The sequence below is a fragment of the Hypanus sabinus genome, unplaced genomic scaffold, assembly GCF_030144855.1.
Source record: "Hypanus sabinus isolate sHypSab1 unplaced genomic scaffold, sHypSab1.hap1 scaffold_244, whole genome shotgun sequence".
NCBI lineage: Eukaryota > Metazoa > Chordata > Chondrichthyes > Myliobatiformes > Dasyatidae > Hypanus > Hypanus sabinus.
In genome coordinates, this window is record NW_026780560.1 from 246,398 (window position 1) to 266,056 (window position 19,659).

General features: G+C 57.9%; 1 protein-coding gene across 1 annotated transcript in view; it reads right to left on the reverse strand.

The window, feature by feature from the left end:
* The window catches only part of clstn3 (calsyntenin 3), a 383,889-nt gene that overhangs the window by 230,306 nt on the left and 133,924 nt on the right, over nucleotides 1-19,659 (reverse strand). The window contains exons 12-15 of the mRNA XM_059960279.1: nucleotides 17,955-18,103; nucleotides 14,107-14,333; nucleotides 13,133-13,297; nucleotides 6,913-7,058 (exon numbers count right to left, since the gene is read on the reverse strand). Of these exons, the coding sequence (XP_059816262.1) occupies nucleotides 6,913-7,058; nucleotides 13,133-13,297; nucleotides 14,107-14,333; nucleotides 17,955-18,103 (687 nt within the window). The remainder of the gene's footprint in view (nucleotides 1-6,912; nucleotides 7,059-13,132; nucleotides 13,298-14,106; nucleotides 14,334-17,954; nucleotides 18,104-19,659) is intronic.

Genomic DNA, 19,659 nt, shown 5'->3' on the forward strand with positions numbered 1-19,659 from the left:
GCACGTCCCTCTCGATTTGTAGAGGAAACATCCCATGTGGATGCATCACAGCTCAGAATGTGTCTGTGACCGTGAGACACTGCAGAAAGTTGTGAGCACAGCTAGGTACATCACGGAAACCACCCTCCCCTCCGCCGACTCTGTCTACACTTCCCACTGCCTCAGTGAAGCAACCAGTACAATCAAAAACCCCCACCCATCCTGGGCATTTTCTCCTCTCCCCCTCCCATTGGGCAGTAGATACAAAAGTCTGAAAGCACGTACCACCAGGCTTCTACCCCAGTGTTAAAAAGAATGTTGACCCTGCTCTGCCTCAATACACTGTGTAATGATGTGATCTGTGTGAACGATATACAAGACAAGATTGTCACTGTATCTCGGTACATGTCAACAATAATAAACCAATTCCAATTCTGTTATTGTTTGTCCTTGTTCTACCTCAATACACTGTGTAATGATGTGATCTGTGTGAACGATATACAAGATTGTCACTGTATCTCGATACACACCAACAATAATAAACCAATTCTGTTATTGTTTGTCCTTGTTCCACCTCAATACACTGTGTAATGATGTGATCTGTGTGAACGATATACAAGACAAGATTGTCACTGTATCTCGGTACACGTCAACAATAATAAACCAATTCCAATTCTGTTATTGTTTGACCTTGTTCTGCCTCAATACATTGTGTAATGATGTGATCTGTGTGAACGATATACAAGACAAGATTGTCACTGTATCTCGATACACACCAACAATAATAAAACCAATTCCAATTCTGTTATTGTTTGACCTTGTTCTGCCTCAATACACTGTGTAATGATGTGATCTGTGTGAACGATATACAAGATTGTCACTGTATCTCGGTACACGTCAACAATAATAAACCAATTCCAATTCTGTTATTGTTTGACCTTGTTCCACCTCAATACACTGTGTAATGATGAGATCTGTGTGAACGATATACAAGACAAGATTGTCACTGTATCTCGGTACACGTCAACAATAATAAACCAATTCCAATTCTGTTATTGTTTGACCTTGTTCTACCTCAATACACTGTGTAATGACGTGATCTGTGTGAACGATATACAAGACAAGATTGTCACTGTATCTCGGTACACGTCAACAGTAATAAACCAATTCCAATTCTGTTATTGTTTGACCTTGTTCTGCCTCAATACACTGTGTAATGATGTGATCTGTGTGAACGATATACAAGACAAGATTGTCACTGTATCTCGGTACACGTCAACAATAATAAACCAATTCCAATACCTGGTCCAGGTGAAAGGTTTCAGCCAAAATGTCAACCATCCATCTCTCCTCCCCCCACAGTCCTCGCAGTGGGATCACTCCTAGGACCCAACAAGGTAACCCATCCACGGGTCCATTTCTCCTCACAGATGCTTCCAGACCTGCTGAGCTCCTCCACCACCTTACACAACCCCTGAATAAAAGGGGCATCAGCTGACTGCCCATCCCCTCTTGCAGGGTTAGGTCATTCCCCTGGGGTTCTGTCCTTCCCTGAAGAGGGGGCACACAGTGTCTGTGGGAAACTTATAGAGTCATAGATCACTAGAGCACAGAAATAGGTCCTTTGGACCATGCATACCAGACATCCTGCCTCCCTCTCACCCTGCACCTGGACATAGCCCTCCCATCCATGAACCTATCCAAATCTCTCTTCGATGCTGGAACGGTCCCCGCCAGGATTTCCCAGTAGCCACCCATTTCAATTCTGCTTCCCATTCCCATTCTAACACGTCAGTCCATGGCCTCCTCTACTGTCGTGATGAGGCCACACTCAGGTTGGGGGAGCAACACTTTATATTCTGTCTGGGGAGCATCCAACCAGTTGGCATGAACATCGATTTCTCAAGCTTCTGATAATTGCCCCCACCCCCTTCACCATTCCTTCTTTCACCTCATCTCCTTACCCTCCCATCACCTGCCTCAGGTGCTGCTATCCCTTCCCTTTCTCCCATGGTCTCCTACCCTCTATCAGATCCCCCTTCTCCAGCCCTTTATCTCTTCCATCAAACTTCCCCGTTCTTTACTTCACCTCCTCCCCCTCTCCCGGTTTCACCTATCACCCACCACCTTGCACTTCCTCCTCCACTCCCCCACCTTCTTAATCGGACTTTCCCTTCTGTCCTGATGAAGGGTCTCAGCCTGAATTGTCGACTGTTTACTCTTTTCCACAGACGCTGCCTGGCCTGCTGAGTTCCTCCAGCATTTTGTGTGTGTTGCTTTGGATTTCCAGCGTCTGCAGATTGTCTCGTGTCTGTGAGTCTTCTCCTGCTCCTGTTTCTATGTCGGACTGTTCACTCTTTTCCACAGATGCTGCCTGACCTGCTGAGTTCCTCCAGCATTTTGTGTGTGTTGCTCTGGATTTCCAGCGTCTGCAGATTGTCTCAAGTTTGTGAAAGCACTAACCGATCAAACCTTTCCCAGTAACTCAGATCCCCAACCTTTGACAATATCTGTGTAAATTGTCTCTGCACTTTTCCCAATCTTATTGATGTCTTTCCCACAGACGGTAGGTGACCAGAAGCTGCAGGCGGTACAGCATGTTTGGCCTCACCAACACTTTGTATAACTTCAACATAACATCCCAACTCCTGCACCCAATGACGAAGGGTCTCGGCCCGAATCGCCGACTGTTCACTCTTTTCCACAGATACTGCCTGAGCTGCTGAGTTCCTCCAGCATTTTGTGTGTGTTGCTCTGGATTTCCAGCGTCTGCAGATTGTCTCGTGTCTGTGAGTCTTCTCCTGCTCCTGTTTCTATGTCAGACTGTTCACTCTTTTCCACAGATGCTGCCTGACCTGCTGAGTTCCTCCAGCATTTTGTGTGTGTTGCTCTGGATTTCCAGCATCTGCAGACTGTCTCGTGTCTGTGAGTCTTCTCCTGCTCCTGTTTCTATGTCGGACTGTTCACTCTTTTCCACTGATACTGCCTGAGCTGCTGAGCTCCTCCAGTGTTTTGTGTGTGTTGCTCTGGATTTCCAGCGTCTGCAGATTGTCTCAATGACGAAGGGTCTCGACCCGAATCGCCGACTGTTCACTCTTTTCCACAGATACTGCCTGAGCTGCTGAGCTCCTCCAGTGTTTTGTGTGAGGCACCAAAAGCTCCCTGCCTGTGACGCCACTCGCAGAAGTATGAGAGGGGTCGAAAGTGCACAGACATGACATGAATGGAGAAGCTGAGGGCACAGGTTTGAGGGGATCAGGGAGACGGGAAGCGGGTGAGGTAGGAACATTGGTAACACTTGGGCAGGGCTGTGGTGCAGGAAGTGTATCTTCGTTTGTCGTACTCTCACCACAGCACTGAAACGTGGAGTGGACTGCGTCGGTTTTTACGTAGAATCGAATCAGCCAGGATTCGGCAGCCCACAAGTGACGTGTCGTGTTTGCAGACCCTGCTCAGCACGCCCACAACACACTCACCCTAACCGGCAAGCAAAAGAGATTCTGCCGACGCTGGAAATCCAGAACGGCCCACAGGGGAGCTCAGCGACTATGGAGGGGAATAAACCGTCTGTGTTTCGGGCCGAGACCCTTCCTGAGGACTGTGCGTTTCCCAGAATGTGGGGGCACCCACCGCAGACAGAGGAAACCCAGCTGGTGACGGGAGAAACCTCCTTACAAGCAGCAGTGGGATCGAACCCCGATCGGGGACCGCCGGGCGCTTTGTGCTCATGGCTTCACGCCACCTAGGTGGCCGTGGGAACAAGCCAAGCGTGGGCGAAAGGAACAGGAGAAAGCTGGTCAGCACGAATCGGTGGCGAATGTTTCCTTGACGTCGTAACAATGTTTTTGAGAATTCCTGTCACTGTCAGCGCAGAGTTTGTGCGATTTCCCACCCACCCCCCCCAGCCCCCGTGACTGCATGGGTTTCCCCCGGGGGCCCCGGTTTCCTCCCTCGAGGCTGCTGGATGGGTAATTGGTCACTGAAAATCGTCCCATGATTAGGATGGGGTTGAATCAGGGATTATGGTCATCGTGGCTCGGAGGACCAGAGGGGCCTATTCCAGGCTGGATCTAAACAAATAAACAAATATTTAACGACTACCAGGGGCGTGACCACCCCTTCCACAGTGCACCGTGTAGAGAAAGGATTAGAGCGGGAGTGACATTCCCTCGAATGTGTGCTTTGGAGGGACTGGGTTAGAGGGAGAGTGACAATCCCTCAACAGTGTACTCTGGAGGTACAGGATTAGAGGGGGAGTGACATTATCTCAACAGTGTGACCTCGAGGGACCGTTTTGGAGGTGGACTGACACTCCCTCCACAATGTATTATGCAGGGACAGGGTTAGAGGGGGTGTAACACTCCATCGACAATGTGACCTCGAGGGACAGGATTGGGGGGGGGGGTGATGTCCCTCGATGGTGTGTTCTAGAAGGACAGAATTCAATGGAGAATGACACTCCCTCAAAAGTGTATTATGGAGGGACAGGGTTTGAGGGGGAGTGACACTCCCTCGACAGTGTATTATGGAGGGACAGGGTTTGAGGGGGAGTGACACTCCCTCGACAGTGTATTATGGAGGGACAGGGTTTGAGGGGGAGTGACACTCCCTCGACAGAGTATTATGGAGGGACAGGGTTTGAGGGGGAGTGACACTCCCTCGACAGTGTATTATGGAGGGACAGGGTTTGAGGGGGAGTGACACACCCTCAACAGTGTATTATGGAGGGACAGGGTTTGAGGGGGAGTGACACTCCCTCGACAGTGTATTATGGAGGGACAGGGTTTGAGGGGGAGTGACACTCCCTCGACAGTGTATTATGGAGGGACAGGGTTTGAGGGGGAGTGACACTCCCTCGACAGTGTATTATGGAGGGACAGGGTTTGAGGGGGAGTGACACTCCCTCGACAGTGTATTATGGAGGGACAGGGTTTGAGGGGGAGTGACACACCCTCAACAGTGTATTATGGAGGGACAGGGTTTGAGGGGGAGTGACACTCCCTGAAAAGTGTATTATGGAGGGACAGGGTTTGAGGGGGAGTGACACTCCCTCGACAGTGTATTATGGAGGGACAGGGTTTGAGGGGGAGTGACACTCCCTCGACAGTGTATTATGGAGGGACAGGGTTTGAGGGGGAGTGACACTCCCTCGACAGTGTATTATGGAGGGACAGGGTTTGAGGGGGAGTGACACTCCCTCGACAGTGTATTATGGAGGGACAGGGTTTGAGGGGGAGTGACACTCCCTCGACAGAGTATTATGGAGGGACAGGGTTTGAGGGGGAGTGACACTCCCTCGACAGTGTATTATGGAGGGACAGGGTTTGAGGGGGAGTGACACTCCCTCGACAGTGTATTATGGAGGGACAGGGTTTGAGGGGGAGTGACACTCCCTCGACAGAGTATTATGGAGGGACAGGGTTTGAGGGGGAGTGACACTCCCTCGACAGTGTATTATGGAGGGACAGGGTTTGAGGGGGAGTGACACACCCTCAACAGTGTATTATGGAGGGACAGGGTTTGAGGGGGAGTGACACTCCCTCGACAGTGTATTATGGAGGGACAGGGTTTGAGGGGGAGTGACACTCCCTCGACAGTGTATTATGGAGGGACAGGGTTTGAGGGGGAGTGACACACCCTCAACAGTGTATTATGGAGGGACAGGGTTTGAGGGGGAGTGACACTCCCTCGACAGTGTATTATGGAGGGACAGGGGTTGAGGGGGAGTGACACACCCTCAACAGTGTATTATGGAGGGACAGGGTTTGAGGGGGAGTGACACTCCCTCGACAGTGTATTATGGAGGGACAGGGTTTGAGGGGGAGTGACACTCCCTCGACAGTGTATTATGGAGGGACAGGGTTTGAGGGGGAGTGACACACCCTCGACAGTGTATTATGGAGGGACAGGGTTTGAGGGGGAGTGACACTCCCTGAAAAGTGTATTATGGAGGGACAGGGTTTGAGGGGGAGTGACACTCCCTCGACAGTGTATTATGGAGGGACAGGGTTTGAGGGGGAGTGACACTCCCTCGACAGTGTATTATGGAGGGACAGGGTTTGAGGGGGAGTGACACTCCCTCGACAGTGTATTATGGAGGGACAGGGTTTGAGGGGGAGTGACACTCCCTCGACAGTGTATTATGGAGGGACAGGGTTTGAGGGGGAGTGACACTCCCTCGACAGTGTATTATGGAGGGACAGGGTTTGAGGGGGAGTGACACACCCTCAACAGTGTATTATGGAGGGACAGGGTTTGAGGGGGAGTGACACTCCCTCGACAGTGTGGTCTGGTGGGAGAGGTTTAGAGGGCGAGTGACACTCCCTCGACAGTGTATTATGGAGGGACAGGGTTTGAGGGGGAGTGACACTCCCTCGACAGTGTATTATGGAGGGACAGGGTTTGAGGGGGAGTGACACTCCCTTGACAGTGTATTATGGAGGGACAGGGTTTGAGGGGGAGTGACACACCCTCAACAGTGTATTATGGAGGGACAGGGTTTGAGGGGGAGTGACACTCCCTCGACAGTGTGGTCTGGTGGGAGATGTTTTGAGGGCGAGTGACACTCCCTCGACAGTGTATTATGGAGGGACAGGGTTTGAGGGGGAGTGAACTCCCTCGACAGTGTATTATGGAGGGACAGTGTTTGAGGGGGAGTGACACTCCCTCGACAGTGTATTATGGAGGGACAGGGTTTGAGGGGGAGTGAACTCCCTCGACAGTGTATTATGGAGGGACAGTGTTTGAGGGGGAGTGAACTCCCTCGACAGTGTATTATGGAGGGACAGGGTTTGAGGGGGATTGACACTCCCTCGACAGTGTGGTCTGCTGGGAGAGGTTTAGAGGGCGAGTGACACTCCCTCAACAGTGTATTATGGAGGGACAGGGTTCGGGAGCGAGTGACACTCCCTCGACACTGCTCTTGCACCTTACCTCTACAGTGAACTCGTTGCTAACATACCGCCCGTTCATCTCCCCACACAGCAGACGAAACTTGCGCTCGTACAACGCAGCACCTGGCTCTACACGGTAGTGAATCCCACGCAGCACCAGCTCGTAGACACCTATGCTCTCTACGCCTGCAAACAGAGAGAAGCCGGGGTGTCAGACCCCATGTGCCTGTATATGACAGGGTGTCAATCTGTGATTGTATTTGAGAGGGCTGTGTTTTCAACTGTGTGAGATAGGGTATATTTCAGACTGTGTGTGACAGTATTGTGTTTGAGATTGTGTGTGACGAAATGTGTGTTGGACTGTATGTGACGTGCCCTCGTTGGGACGCTGTGTGGTGAGGACGATGGTGTTGTCACTGTGGGACGTGTGTACCGCCTACCGGAGACGGTAAGAACACCGCGGGTGAACGGGGGACGTGTGTACCGCCTACCGGAGACGGTAAGGACACCGCGGGTGAACGGGGGACGTGCGTACCGCCTACCGGAGATGGTGAGGACACCGCGGGCGAACGGGGGACGTGTGTACCCCCTACCGGAGACGGTGAGGACACCGCGGGTGAACAGGGGACGTGTGTACGGCCTACCGGAGACGGTGAGGACACCACGGGTGAACGGGGGACGTGTGTACCGCCTACCGGAGACGGTGAGGACACCGCGGGTGAACGGGGGATGTGTGTACCCCATACCGGAGATGGTGAGGACACCGCGGGCGAATGGGGGACGTGTGTACCCCCTACCGGAGACGGTGAGGACACCGCGGGTGAACAGGGGACGTGTGTACCGCCTACCGGAGACGGTGAGGACACCGCGGGCGAACGGGGGATGTGTGTACCCCCTACCGGAGATGGTGAGGACACCGCGGGTGAACGGGGGATGTGTGTACCCCATACCGGAGACGGTGAGGACACCGCGGGTGAACGGGGGATGTGTGTACCCCATACCGGAGATGGTGAGGACACTGCGGGTGAACGGGGGATGTGTGTACCCCATACCGGAGACGGTGAGGACACCGCGGGCGAACGGGGGATGTGTGTACCCCCTACCGGAGACGGTGAGGACACCGCGGGCGAACGGGGGACGTGTGTACCCCATACCGGAGATGGTGAGGACACTGCGGGTGAACGGGGGACGAGTGTACCGCCTACCGGAGATGGTGAGGACACCGCGGGCGAACGGGGGACGTGTGTACCCCATACCGGAGATGGTGAGGACACTGCGGGTGAACGGGGGACGTGTGTACCGCCTACCGGAGACGGTGAGGACACCGCGGGTGAACGGGGGATGTGTGTACCGCCTACCGGAGATGGTGAGGACACTGCGGGTGAACGGGGGACGTGTGTACCGCCTACCGGAGACGGTGAGGACACCGCGGGTGAACGTGGGACGTGTGTACCGCCTACCGGAGATGGTGAGGACACTGCGGGTGAACGGGGGACGTGTGTACGGCCTACCGGAGACGGTGAGGACACCGCGGGTGAACGGGGGACGTGTGTACCGCCTACCGGAGACGGTGAGGACACCGCGGGTGAACGGGGGACGTGTGTACCCCCTACCGGAGACGGTGAGGACACCGCGGGTGAACGGGGGATGTGTGTACCCCCTACCGGAGATGGTGAGGACACCGCGGGTGAACGGGGGACGTGCGTACCGCCTACCGGAGACGGTAAGGACACCGCGGGTGAACGGGGGACGTGCGTACCGCCTACCGGAGACGGTGAGGACACCGCGGGTGAACGGGGGACGTGTGTACCGCCTACCGGAGATGGTGAGGACACTGCGGGTGAACGGGGGACATGTGTACCCCCTACCGGAGACGGTGAGGACACCGCGGGTGAACGGGGGACATGTGTACCGCCTACTGGAGACGGTGAGGATACCGCGGGGTGAACGGGGACGAGTGTACCGCCTACCGGAGATGGTGAGGACACTGCGGGTGAACGGGGGACGTGTGTACCGCCTACCGGAGACGGTGAGGACACTGCGGGTGAACGGGGGACGTGTGTACCGCCTACTGGAGACGGTGAGGATACCGCGGGTGAACGGGGGACGTGTGTACCGCCTACCGGAGACGGTGAGGACACCGGGGGTGAACGGGGGACGTGTGTACCGCCTACCGGAGATGGTGAGGACACCGCGGGTGAACGGGGGACGAGTGTACCGCCTACCGGAGATGGTGAGGACACCGCGGGTGAACGGGGGACGTGTGTACCCCCTACCGGAGACGGTGAGGACACCGCGGGTGAACGGGGGACGTGTGTACCGCCTACTGGAGACGGTGAGGACGATGGTGTTGTCACTGTGGGACGTGTGTACCCCCTACCGGAGATGGTGAGGACACTGCGGGTGAACGGGGGACGTGCGTACCGCCTACCGGAGATGGTGAGGACACCGCGGGTGAACGGGGGACGTGTGTACCGCCTACCGGAGATGGTGAGGACACTGCGGTGTGAACGGGGGACGTGTGTACCCCATACCGGAGATGGTGAGGACACCGCGGGTGAACGGGGGACGTGTGTACCGCCTACCGGAGATGGTGAGGACACCGCGGGTGAACGGGGGACGAGTGTACCGCCTACCGGAGATGGTGAGGACACTGCGGGTGAACGGGGGACGTGTGTACCGCCTACCGGAGACGGTGAGGACACTGCGGGTGAACGGGGGACGTGTGTACCGCCTACTGGAGACGGTGAGGATACCGCGGGTGAACGGGGGACGTGTGTACCGCCTACCGGAGACGGTGAGGACACCGCGGGTGAACGGGGGACGTGTGTACCGCCTACCGGAGATGGTGAGGACACCGCGGGTGAACGGGGGACGTGTGTACCGCCTACCGGAGATGGTGAGGACACCGCGGGTGAACGTGGGACGTGTGTACCGCCCTACCGGAGATGGTGAGGACACTGCGGGTGAACGGGGGACGAGTGTACCCCCTACCGGAGACGGTGAGGACACCGCGGGTGAACGGGGGATGTGTGTACCGCCTACCGGAGACGGTGAGGACACCGCGGGTGAACGGGGGATGTGTGTACCCCATACCGGAGATGGTGAGGACACTGCGGGCGAACGGGGGACGTGTGTACCCCCTACCGGAGACGGTGAGGACACCGCGGGTGAACGGGGGACGTGTGTACCCCATACCGGAGATGGTGAGGACACCGCGGGCGAACGGGGGACGTGTGTACCCCATACCGGAGATGGTGAGGACACTGCGGGTGAACGGGGGACGTGTGTACCCCCTACCGGAGACGGTGAGGACACCACGGGTGAACGGGGGACGTGTGTACCGCCTACCGGAGACGGTGAGGACACCGCGGGCGAACGGGGGACGAGTGTACCCCCTACCGGAGACGGTGAGGACACCGCGGGCGAACGGGGGATGTGTGTACCCCATACCGGAGACGGTGAGGACACCGCGGGTGAACGGGGGACGTGTGTACCGCCTACCGGAGACGGTGAGGACACCGCGGGTGAACGGGGGACGTGTGTACCGCCTACCGGAGATGGTGAGGACACCGCGGGCGAACGGGGGATGTGTGTACCCCATACCGGAGATGGTGAGGACACTGCGGGTGAACGGGGGATGTGTGTACCCCATACCGGAGATGGTGAGGACACTGCGGGTGAACGGGGGACGTGAGTACCGCCTACCGGAGACGGTGAGGACACCGCGGGTGAACGGGGGACGAGTGTACCGCCTACCGGAGATGGTGAGGACACCGCGGGTGAACGGGGGACGTGTGTACCGCCTACCGGAGACGGTGAGGACACCGCGGGTGAACGGGGGACGTGTGTACCGCCTACTGGAGACGGTGAGGACACCGCGGGTGAACGGGGGACGTGTGTACCGCCTACCGGAGACGGTGAGGACACCGGGGGTGAACGGGGGATGTGTGTACCGCCTACCGGAGATGGTGAGGACACCGCGGGTGAACGGGGGACGAGTGTACCGCCTACCGGAGATGGTGAGGACACCGCGGGTGAACGGGGGACGTGTGTACCGCCTACCGGAGATGGTGAGGACACCGCGGGTGAACGGGGGACGTGTGTACCGCCTACCGGAGATGGTGAGGACACTGCGGGTGAACGGGGGACGAGTGTACCCCCTACCGGAGACGGTGAGGACACCGCGGGTGAACGGGGGACGAGTGTACCGCCTACCGGAGACGGTGAGGACACCGCGGGTGAACGGGGGACGAGTGTACCCCCTACCGGAGACGGTGAGGACACCGCGGGTGAACGGGGGACGTGTGTACCGCCTACCGGAGACGGTGAGGACACCGCGGGTGAACGGGGGACGTGTGTACCCCCTACCGGAGACGGTGAGGACACCGCGGGTGAACGGGGGACGAGTGTACCCCCTACCGGAGACGGTGAGGACACCGCGGGTGAACGGGGGACGTGTGTACTGCCTACCGGAGACGGTGAGGACACCGCGGGCGAACGGGGGATGTGTGTACCCCATACCGGAGACGGTGAGGACACCGCGGGTGAACGGGGGATGTGTGTACCCCCTACCGGAGACGGTGAGGACACCGCGGGTGAACGGGGGACGTGTGTACCGCCTACCGGAGATGGTGAGGACACCGCGGGTGAACGGGGGACGAGTGTACCGCCTACCGGAGATGGTGAGGACACTGCGGGTGAACGGGGGACGTGTGTACCGCCTACCGGAGATGGTGAGGACACCGCGGGTGAACGGGGGACGTGTGTACCCCCTACCGGAGATGGTGAGGACACCGCGGGTGAACGGGGGACGTGTGTACCGCCTACCGGAGACGGTAAGGACACCGCGGGGTGAACGGGGGACGTGTGTACCGCCTACCGGAGACGGTAAGGACACCGCGGGTGAACGGGGGACGAGTGTACCGCCTACCGGAGATGGTGAGGACACCGCGGGTGAACGGGGGACGTGTGTACCCCCTACCGGAGACGGTGAGGACACCGCGGGTGAACGGGGGACGTGTGTACCGCCTACCGGAGACGGTAAGGACACCGCGGGTGAACGGGGGACGTGCGTACCGCCTACCGGAGACGGTGAGGACACCGCGGGTGAACGGGGGACGTGTGTACCGCCTACCGGAGATGGTGAGGACACCGCGGGCGAACGGGGGACGTGTGTACCGCCTACCGGAGACGGTAAGGACACCGCGGGTGAACGGGGGACGTGCGTACCGCCTACCGGAGACGGTGAGGACACCGCGGGTGAACGGGGGACGAGTGTACCGCCTACCGGAGATGGTGAGGACACTGCGGGTGAACGGGGGACGTGTGTACCCCCTACCGGAGATGGTGAGGACACCGCGGGGTGAACGGGGGACGTGTGTACCGCCTACCGGAGACGGTGAGGACACCGCGGGTGAACGGGGGATGTGTGTACCCCATACCGGAGACGGTGAGGACACCGCGGGTGAACGGGGGACGTGTGTACCGCCTACCGGAGACGGTTGGACATAGCGGGTGAACGGGGGACGTGTGTACCGCCTACCGGAGACGGTGAGGACACCGCGGGTGAACGGGGGACGTGTGTACCGCCTACTGGAGACGGTGAGGACGATGGTGTTGTCACTGTGGGACGTGTGTACCCCCTACCGGAGACGGTGAGGACACCGCGGGTGAACGGGGGACGTGCGTACCGCCTACCGGAGATGGTGAGGACACTGCGGGTGAACGGGGGACGTGCGTACCGCCTACCGGAGATGGTGAGGACACTGCGGGTGAACGGGGGACGTGTGTACCGCCTACCGGAGATGGTGAGGACACCGCGGGTGAACGGGGGACGAGTGTACCGCCTACCGGAGATGGTGAGGACACCGCGGGTGAACGGGGGACGTGTGTACCGCCTACCGGAGATGGTGAGGACACCGCGGGTGAACGGGGGACGTGTGTACCCCCTACCGGAGATGGTGAGGACACCGCGGGTGAACGGGGGACGTGTGTACCGCCTACCGGAGATGGTGAGGACACTGCGGGTGAACGGGGGACGTGTGTACCCCCTACCGGAGATGGTGAGGACACCGCGGGTGAACGGGGGACGTGTGTACCGCCTACCGGAGATGGTGAGGACACTGCGGGGTGAACGGGGGACGTGTGTACCGCCTACCGGAGACGGTGAGGACACCGCGGGTGAACGGGGGACATGTGTACCCCTACCGGAGACGGTTGGACATAGCGGGTGAACGGGGGACGTGTGTACCGCCTACCGGAGATGGTGAGGACACTGCTGGTGTTGGTGACCTGCAGACCTTTCTGCAGAATGAGCTGCGGATCGAGGAGCAGCTGGTCACGACTGGGGTCCAGCGACTCCCCCACAACAAACACCTCACACGAGTCCAGGCTGTGGATAAAGCTGTCTGACGCTAGTGGGTCTTGTGGGGTCGCGGGAGAATAGAGGGGCAAGTTGTGGAAGAGGGCAGAGAGATGGGGGAGAGGAGGGTAAAGGGGCAGGAGAGTGGAGTGAGAGGAGGAGGAAAAAAGGTGTTAAGAGAGGAGGAGACAGAGGAAGAGGAGAATGGTGGAGGGAGAGGACAGGGAGGAGAGAGAGGGAAAGGAGGTGGAGGAAGAGAGGGGGAGGGAGGAGGGCAGAGAGAGAGGAAGATGGAGGGAAGGGGAAGAGGGGAGAGAGGAGGGGTGGAGGTGAAGAGGGCAGAGAGAGAGGGGAAGACAGTGAGGAAGGGGAGGAGGGGTTGTAGGGAGTAAGGGGATGGCCATGATGCGTGAGGGAGTAATGGGTGTGGGAGGGGGTAAAACAAATGAGCATCGTACCGTATGACATCCTGTCCCACTCCCCCACCCAGCCCTCAAACCAATCAACACCCCTCCACCCACTCTGGCCCCCCTCACCCCTCCCCACATTTACCCCAGCTGTCGCTGTGACTCCCAGCTCCCCCAGCCTGCACAATGCCCTCTCTATACCCCTTCCCCCCCCCACCCACACACCAACCCCTCCCTCACCCCTCTCCCCACAATGACCCGGCCCCTATCTGGGCTCCGTTTCCCCCTGTCCCTCACTCACTCTTCTCCCCCCACACTGCCCCATCTATCTCCACGACCTCTGAAACACATCCCCTCCATCCCTCACCCTCAACCATACGAACTCTGCACCTCTCCCTACCTCCGCAATCCTATCCACCTCCCCCCACCCCGACCACACCTTCCCCGCTCTCCCCCCACCTACCGGTGGGCTGCGGACTGGGCGTGTCCTGGGCTCGGAGGTGGTGGGTGACGGTGCAGGAGATGCGGAGCCCGGGGAACAGCTGGACTCCCCCCTCCGCCTCACAGTCAGAAGCTGGTCGCGCCAGGTGGGGCTCACCCCTCACCATGATCCGGGGCTCCTCTGGCTCCAGTACCACCAACAAGCCCTCCACTGGGGCCACGGAAACACAGGGACCCTCACTCAAGCACCTGGGGACAGAGGGGAGGAGAGAGAGAGAGAGACGGAGATGGAGGGAGAGACAGAGAGAGAGAGAGGTGGTGAGAGAGGCAGGCAGAGAGAGAGAGACAGAGAGAGAGGCAGAGAGAGAGAGGTAGTGAGAGAGACAGAGAGAGAGAGAGGTGGTGAGAGAGACAGAGAGAGAGAGAGACAGACAGGCAGGCAGAGAGAGACAGACAGAGAGAGAGGCAGAGAGAGAGAGAGGTGGTGAGAGAGACAGAGAGAGAGAGAGACAGACAGGCAGGCAGAGAGAGACAGACAGAGAGAGAGGTGGTGAGAGAGACAGAGAGAGAGAGAGAGAGACAGACAGAGACAGACAGGCAGGCAGAGAGAGACAGACAGAGACAGAGAGAGGTGGTGAGAGAGACAGAGAGAGAGAGAGACAGACAGACAGAGAGAGAGGCAGAGAGAGAGGTAGTGAGAGAGACAGAGAGGTGGTGAGAGAGAGAGAGAGAGAGAGATAGACAGACAGGCAGAGAGACAGACAGACAGAGAGGCAGAGAGACAGACAGAGAGAGAGACGGAGTGAGAGAGACAGAGAGAGAGAAAAAGAAATGGAAGGACGGAGAGTAACAGAGAGAAGGGAGAGAGAGGACAGAGAGTAACAGAGAAAGAAAGGGAGAGAGAGAAGGAGAGAGAAAGAGAAAGAGGGAGGTGAGTGAGGGAGGGCGACACTGAGACAGATGGCCCCTGTCTCAAACTCCTGTGGGTGTGTGGGGGGAGGATGAGAGGGGACTTGATAGAGATGGCAGCACCTTTCTCCAATCACACAGTTTAAGGTGAGTGGAGTGAAATTTAGAGGAGGTGTCACCGGTAACAATTTTTTTTAAACGCAGAGAGCATTGGGAGGCTGGAGTGATCTGGAAGATGCAGCAGTCGAGGGTGATACTTCAGGAACATTCTGGAGCGAGGCAGACAGATGACGGGAAAGTGAAGAGTTGTGGGAGGGAAGGGGGTTAGATCAATGGCAGTTCACCAAGAACAGTCACGGTCACGGAGACCGCGGTCACCCACGTCACTCGACACGGTGCACAATGATGCCGCCTCACCAGAGTTTTATTAAGCTGCAACAGATCTTCCTAACTGGGTGTCTGAATGAATGAAAGAAGTTCGGTGCACACTGCCCACTGCCTTTCCCACCCCGCCGGCCCAGCCACCTTCAGGGAGCTGTGGACTGAGACCTAAGGGTACCCCGCTGTCGGGCTTGGCCACGCACTCTCCCCGAACATTTGATCGGTCAAAGTGCATCACCGTCCGCTGCCCGGAAGGAACGGATTGCAGACTTTGGGACAGCGGTGAAAAGGGTGAGCAGTTTCAGGCTCCTGGGTGTCGACGTCTCTGAGAGTCTACCCCAGGCCCAGCCTGTCGACGCAGCTACGAGGAGGGCATGACAGTGGCTATACTTCACTGGGGGTTTGGGCAAGCTTGGCACGTCACCCCAAAGACTCTCACAGATTTCTGCAGAGGATTGCGACTGGCTGGACCACCGTCTGGTGTGGAGGGGCCACTGCGCAGGATCGGAAAAAGCTGCCGAGGGTTGTAAACTCAGCCAGCTCCATCATGGGCACGATCCTCCCCACCATCGAGGACACCTTCAAAAGGAGATGCCTCAAAAAGGCAGCATCCATCATTAAGGGCCCCCACCACCCAGGACGTGATGGTTAGGGTGAGGGTGACAGTTAGGTCTCTACTCTGTATATTTGAATGTGTGGACTATTATGGGTAAAGGTGATGAACTTAGAGCGTGGATCAGTACAGGGAAACTACGATGTTGTGGCCATTACTGAAACTCGGTTGAGAGAGGGGCTTTCAAAGTTTTAGGAAAGATAGAGGAGGAGGTAAAAGAGGTGGTGATTGGGGTGGGGGGGGTGAAATTGCACTACTAATCTGGGCAGTATCACAGCTGCACTCGGGGAGACATAATGGAGGGGTCAGACTCTGGAGTAGAGCTCAGGAGGAGGGAGGCTGCAATCACACTGATGGGATTGAACAACAGACGTCTCTTTAACCCCCACCCCCCCAAGACACTAGCCAGCAGGACTTTGAGGAGAAGATACGTAATCGGATTAAGGAAATGTCCAAAAGTAATAAGGTTGTTGTCATTGGGGGTTTCAACTTCCCTCATGTAAACTGGGATTTTCTTCGTTCAAGGGGGTGAGATGGAGAAGAATTTGTTAAGTGTATCCAGGAGGGATTCTGAAATCGGTATGTGGACGGTCCATCAAGAGGAGGGGCTGTACTGGACCTGGTGCTGGGTGGTGATCCTGGCCAGGTGACTGACCTTTCAGTGGGTGAGCAGTTGGAGAACAGTGACCACAACTCCTTCACTGTCAGGTCGGCGATAGATAAGGATCGGTGTGGTCCTTGCGGGAGAGTTTTAAATTGGAGCAGGGCGATAGGGAGAGTTCACTGGGAACAACTATTTGCAGGCAAGTCCACATCCGACTTGAGGAAGGCACAGAGGACAGGACAGGTATGTTCCCATCAGAAGGGAGGAGGTGGATGGCAAGGTAAACTTTGGATGCCGAGGCAAGATGATTTCAGTCAAGTCGGGATAAGGAAATGCAGGTGAAGATTTCGAAACTGGAATCAAACAGAGCCCTTGAGGAGTGTGACGAAGCCAACAAAGCACTGAAGGGGGGAGTTGGGAAAGCCGGGAGGGGCCACGGGAAGTCCTTGGCAAGTAGGAACAAGGTGAACCCCAAGACGTTCTGTACCTACATCGAGAGTAAGAGGATACCCCGGGAGAGGGTGGGACCACTCAAGGATAAGGGGGAGGATATTTGCTTCGATGCGGAAGATGTGGGTGAGGTCCTTTGTTTCAGTATACGCCAAGGAGAAGGATGTGGAGGAGAGGGAGATCAGTCCTGAGCGTAGTGATATGTTCAGGCATTTCGAGGTAAAGGAGGAAGTAGTGGTGGGTCTTGCATTAAGGTGGAAGTCCCGAAAGCCTAATGGAATATACCCCAGGTATTGAGGGGGGCAAGAGAAGATATTCCTGGGGCCTTGAGCAATAACTTTGTGTCCCCTCTAGCCACAGGCAAAGACCCAGAGGACTGGCAGGCAGCTAATGTTGTTCCACGGAACAAGAAGGGAACCAGCGATAACCCTGGAAACTATAGAAAGCCCAGGCTTACTTGCCTGATTTGAGCTTTTGGCGAGCTGACGAGGGTGATTGATGAAGGTTAGAGCTGTGGACAATGTCGACATGCATTTGACAAAGCTCCTCGTGGGGGACTCGCCCGGAAGATGGGATCCGTGGTGAATTGGCCGCTTCAGAGGGTAAACTCACACAAGCTTTTCCCCCTCACATTGGGTGGGAGTAGAACTGGAGGTCACAGTTTAAGGGTGCAAGGGGAACGATGAGGGAGATGAGAGTGAGGAACGGTGCGGGAAGGCAGGTCTGATTATAACACTGAGAGGACTGGATTGGTACATGCATGGGAGAGGTTCAGAGCGATGTTCAAGTTCGGGGAGATGGAACGAGGTAGAATATTGGTCAGCATGGACTAACTGGGCCGAAGGGCCTGATCATGGGCTGTATGATTCTATGTCACCCCGGGAGTGTGTGATGGGATGATCTGCACACTCACTTCATGGTGGTGGTGAGTTTGAGGGGACGGACTCCTGGCGTGGCAAAGCGTAGTGCGTTGCGATAGGTGACGTGCTCAATGGCTCGGTTGATGTTCTCGATGTCGTCTCCTTCCAAGACGAGCTGCGTCTGCGAAGGGTTAATGTGCACCTGGCGGGCAGAAACAAATGTGGAGGGAGCGGGACAGTGGAGGGGTGTGAGGGTGATGGAGGGTAGATGAAGAGGGGTGAGATGGAGGGAGAAAGGGCAGGGTGAGGAGTTGGGGAGGTGGGACCACAGCAGGGGAAGAGAGATGGGAGGGGTGAGATGGAGAATAGAGAGGTGAAGGAGAGAGATGGGGACGGGGGTGTGGAAGGTGTTGGAGAGGGGGAGCGCGAGAGGTGAGGCAGAAGGTGGAAGAGAGGGGAGGAGAGGGGAAAGGGAAGCACAGTAAATATCTGATCCATCCACTCGACTCAACCCAGGGTCACCACCCGCTCAAAGGGTCTCTCAGCCCAAGGTCAATAGATCCTTCACCACCTGGGCCAAAGGATCTCGACCCCCAGGTCAGTAGATCTCCCAACTCCTGAACCAGTGAGTCTCTCCACCCTAGTGAGTGGATCCATTGCCCACGTCAGTGAATCTGACAAGTCACCTTCTCCTTCACTCGGTTCCTCTCTAGCTGGGACTGTCTGACCAGCTCCCCCAAGGGAGGGCAGAACCCCCCCCCCCCAGCCCCGGCCCTGCACTGGGTCCCGCCCCCAAGGGAGAGCAGACCCCCCAGCCCCGGCCCTGCACTGGATCCCTCCCCCAGGGGAGAGCAGACCCCCCAGCCCCGGCCCTGCACTGGATCCCTCCCCCAGGGGAGAGCAGGACCCCCAGCCCCGGCCCTGCACTGGATCCCTCGCCCAGGGGAGAGCAGACCACCCCGCCCCGGCCCTGCACGGGATCTCTCCCCCAGGGGAGAGCACCGGTCCTGCACGGGATCCCTCCCCCAAGGGAGAGCAGAACCCTCAGCCCCTACCCTGCACTGGATCCCTCCCCCAGGGAACAGCAAACCCCCCCGCCCCGGCCCTGCACGGGATCTCTCCCCCAGGGGAGAGCCCCGGCCCTGCACTGGATCTCTCCCCCAGGAGAGAGCACCGGTCCTGCACGGGATCCCTCCCCCAGGGGACAGCAGACCCCCCAGCCCCGGCCCTGCACTGGATCCCTCCCCCAAGGGAGAGCAGACCCCGCAGTCCCGGCCCTGCACTGGATCCCTTCCCCAAGGGAGATCAGACACCCAGCCCCGGCCCTGCACTGGATCCCTCGCCCAGGGGACAGCAGACCCCGCAGCCCCGGCCCTGCACTGGATCCCTCCCCCAGAGGAGAGCAGACCCCCCCAGCCCTGGCCCTGCACTGGATCCCTCCCCCAAGGGAGAGCAGACCCCGCAGCCCCGGCCCGGCACTGGATCCCTCGCCCAGGGGAGAGCAGACCACCCAGCCCCGGTCCTGCACTGGATCCCTCGCCCAGGGGAGAGCAGACCACCCAGCCCCGGCCCTGCACTGGATCCCTCCCCCAGGGGAGAGCACCGGTCCTGCACGGGATCCCTCCCCCAAGGGAGAGCAGAACCCCCAGCCCCGGCCCTGCACTGGATCCCTCGCCCAGGGGAGAGCAGACCACCCAGCCCCGGCCCTGCACTGGATCCCTCCCCCAAGGGAGAGCAGAACCCCCAGCCCCTACCCTG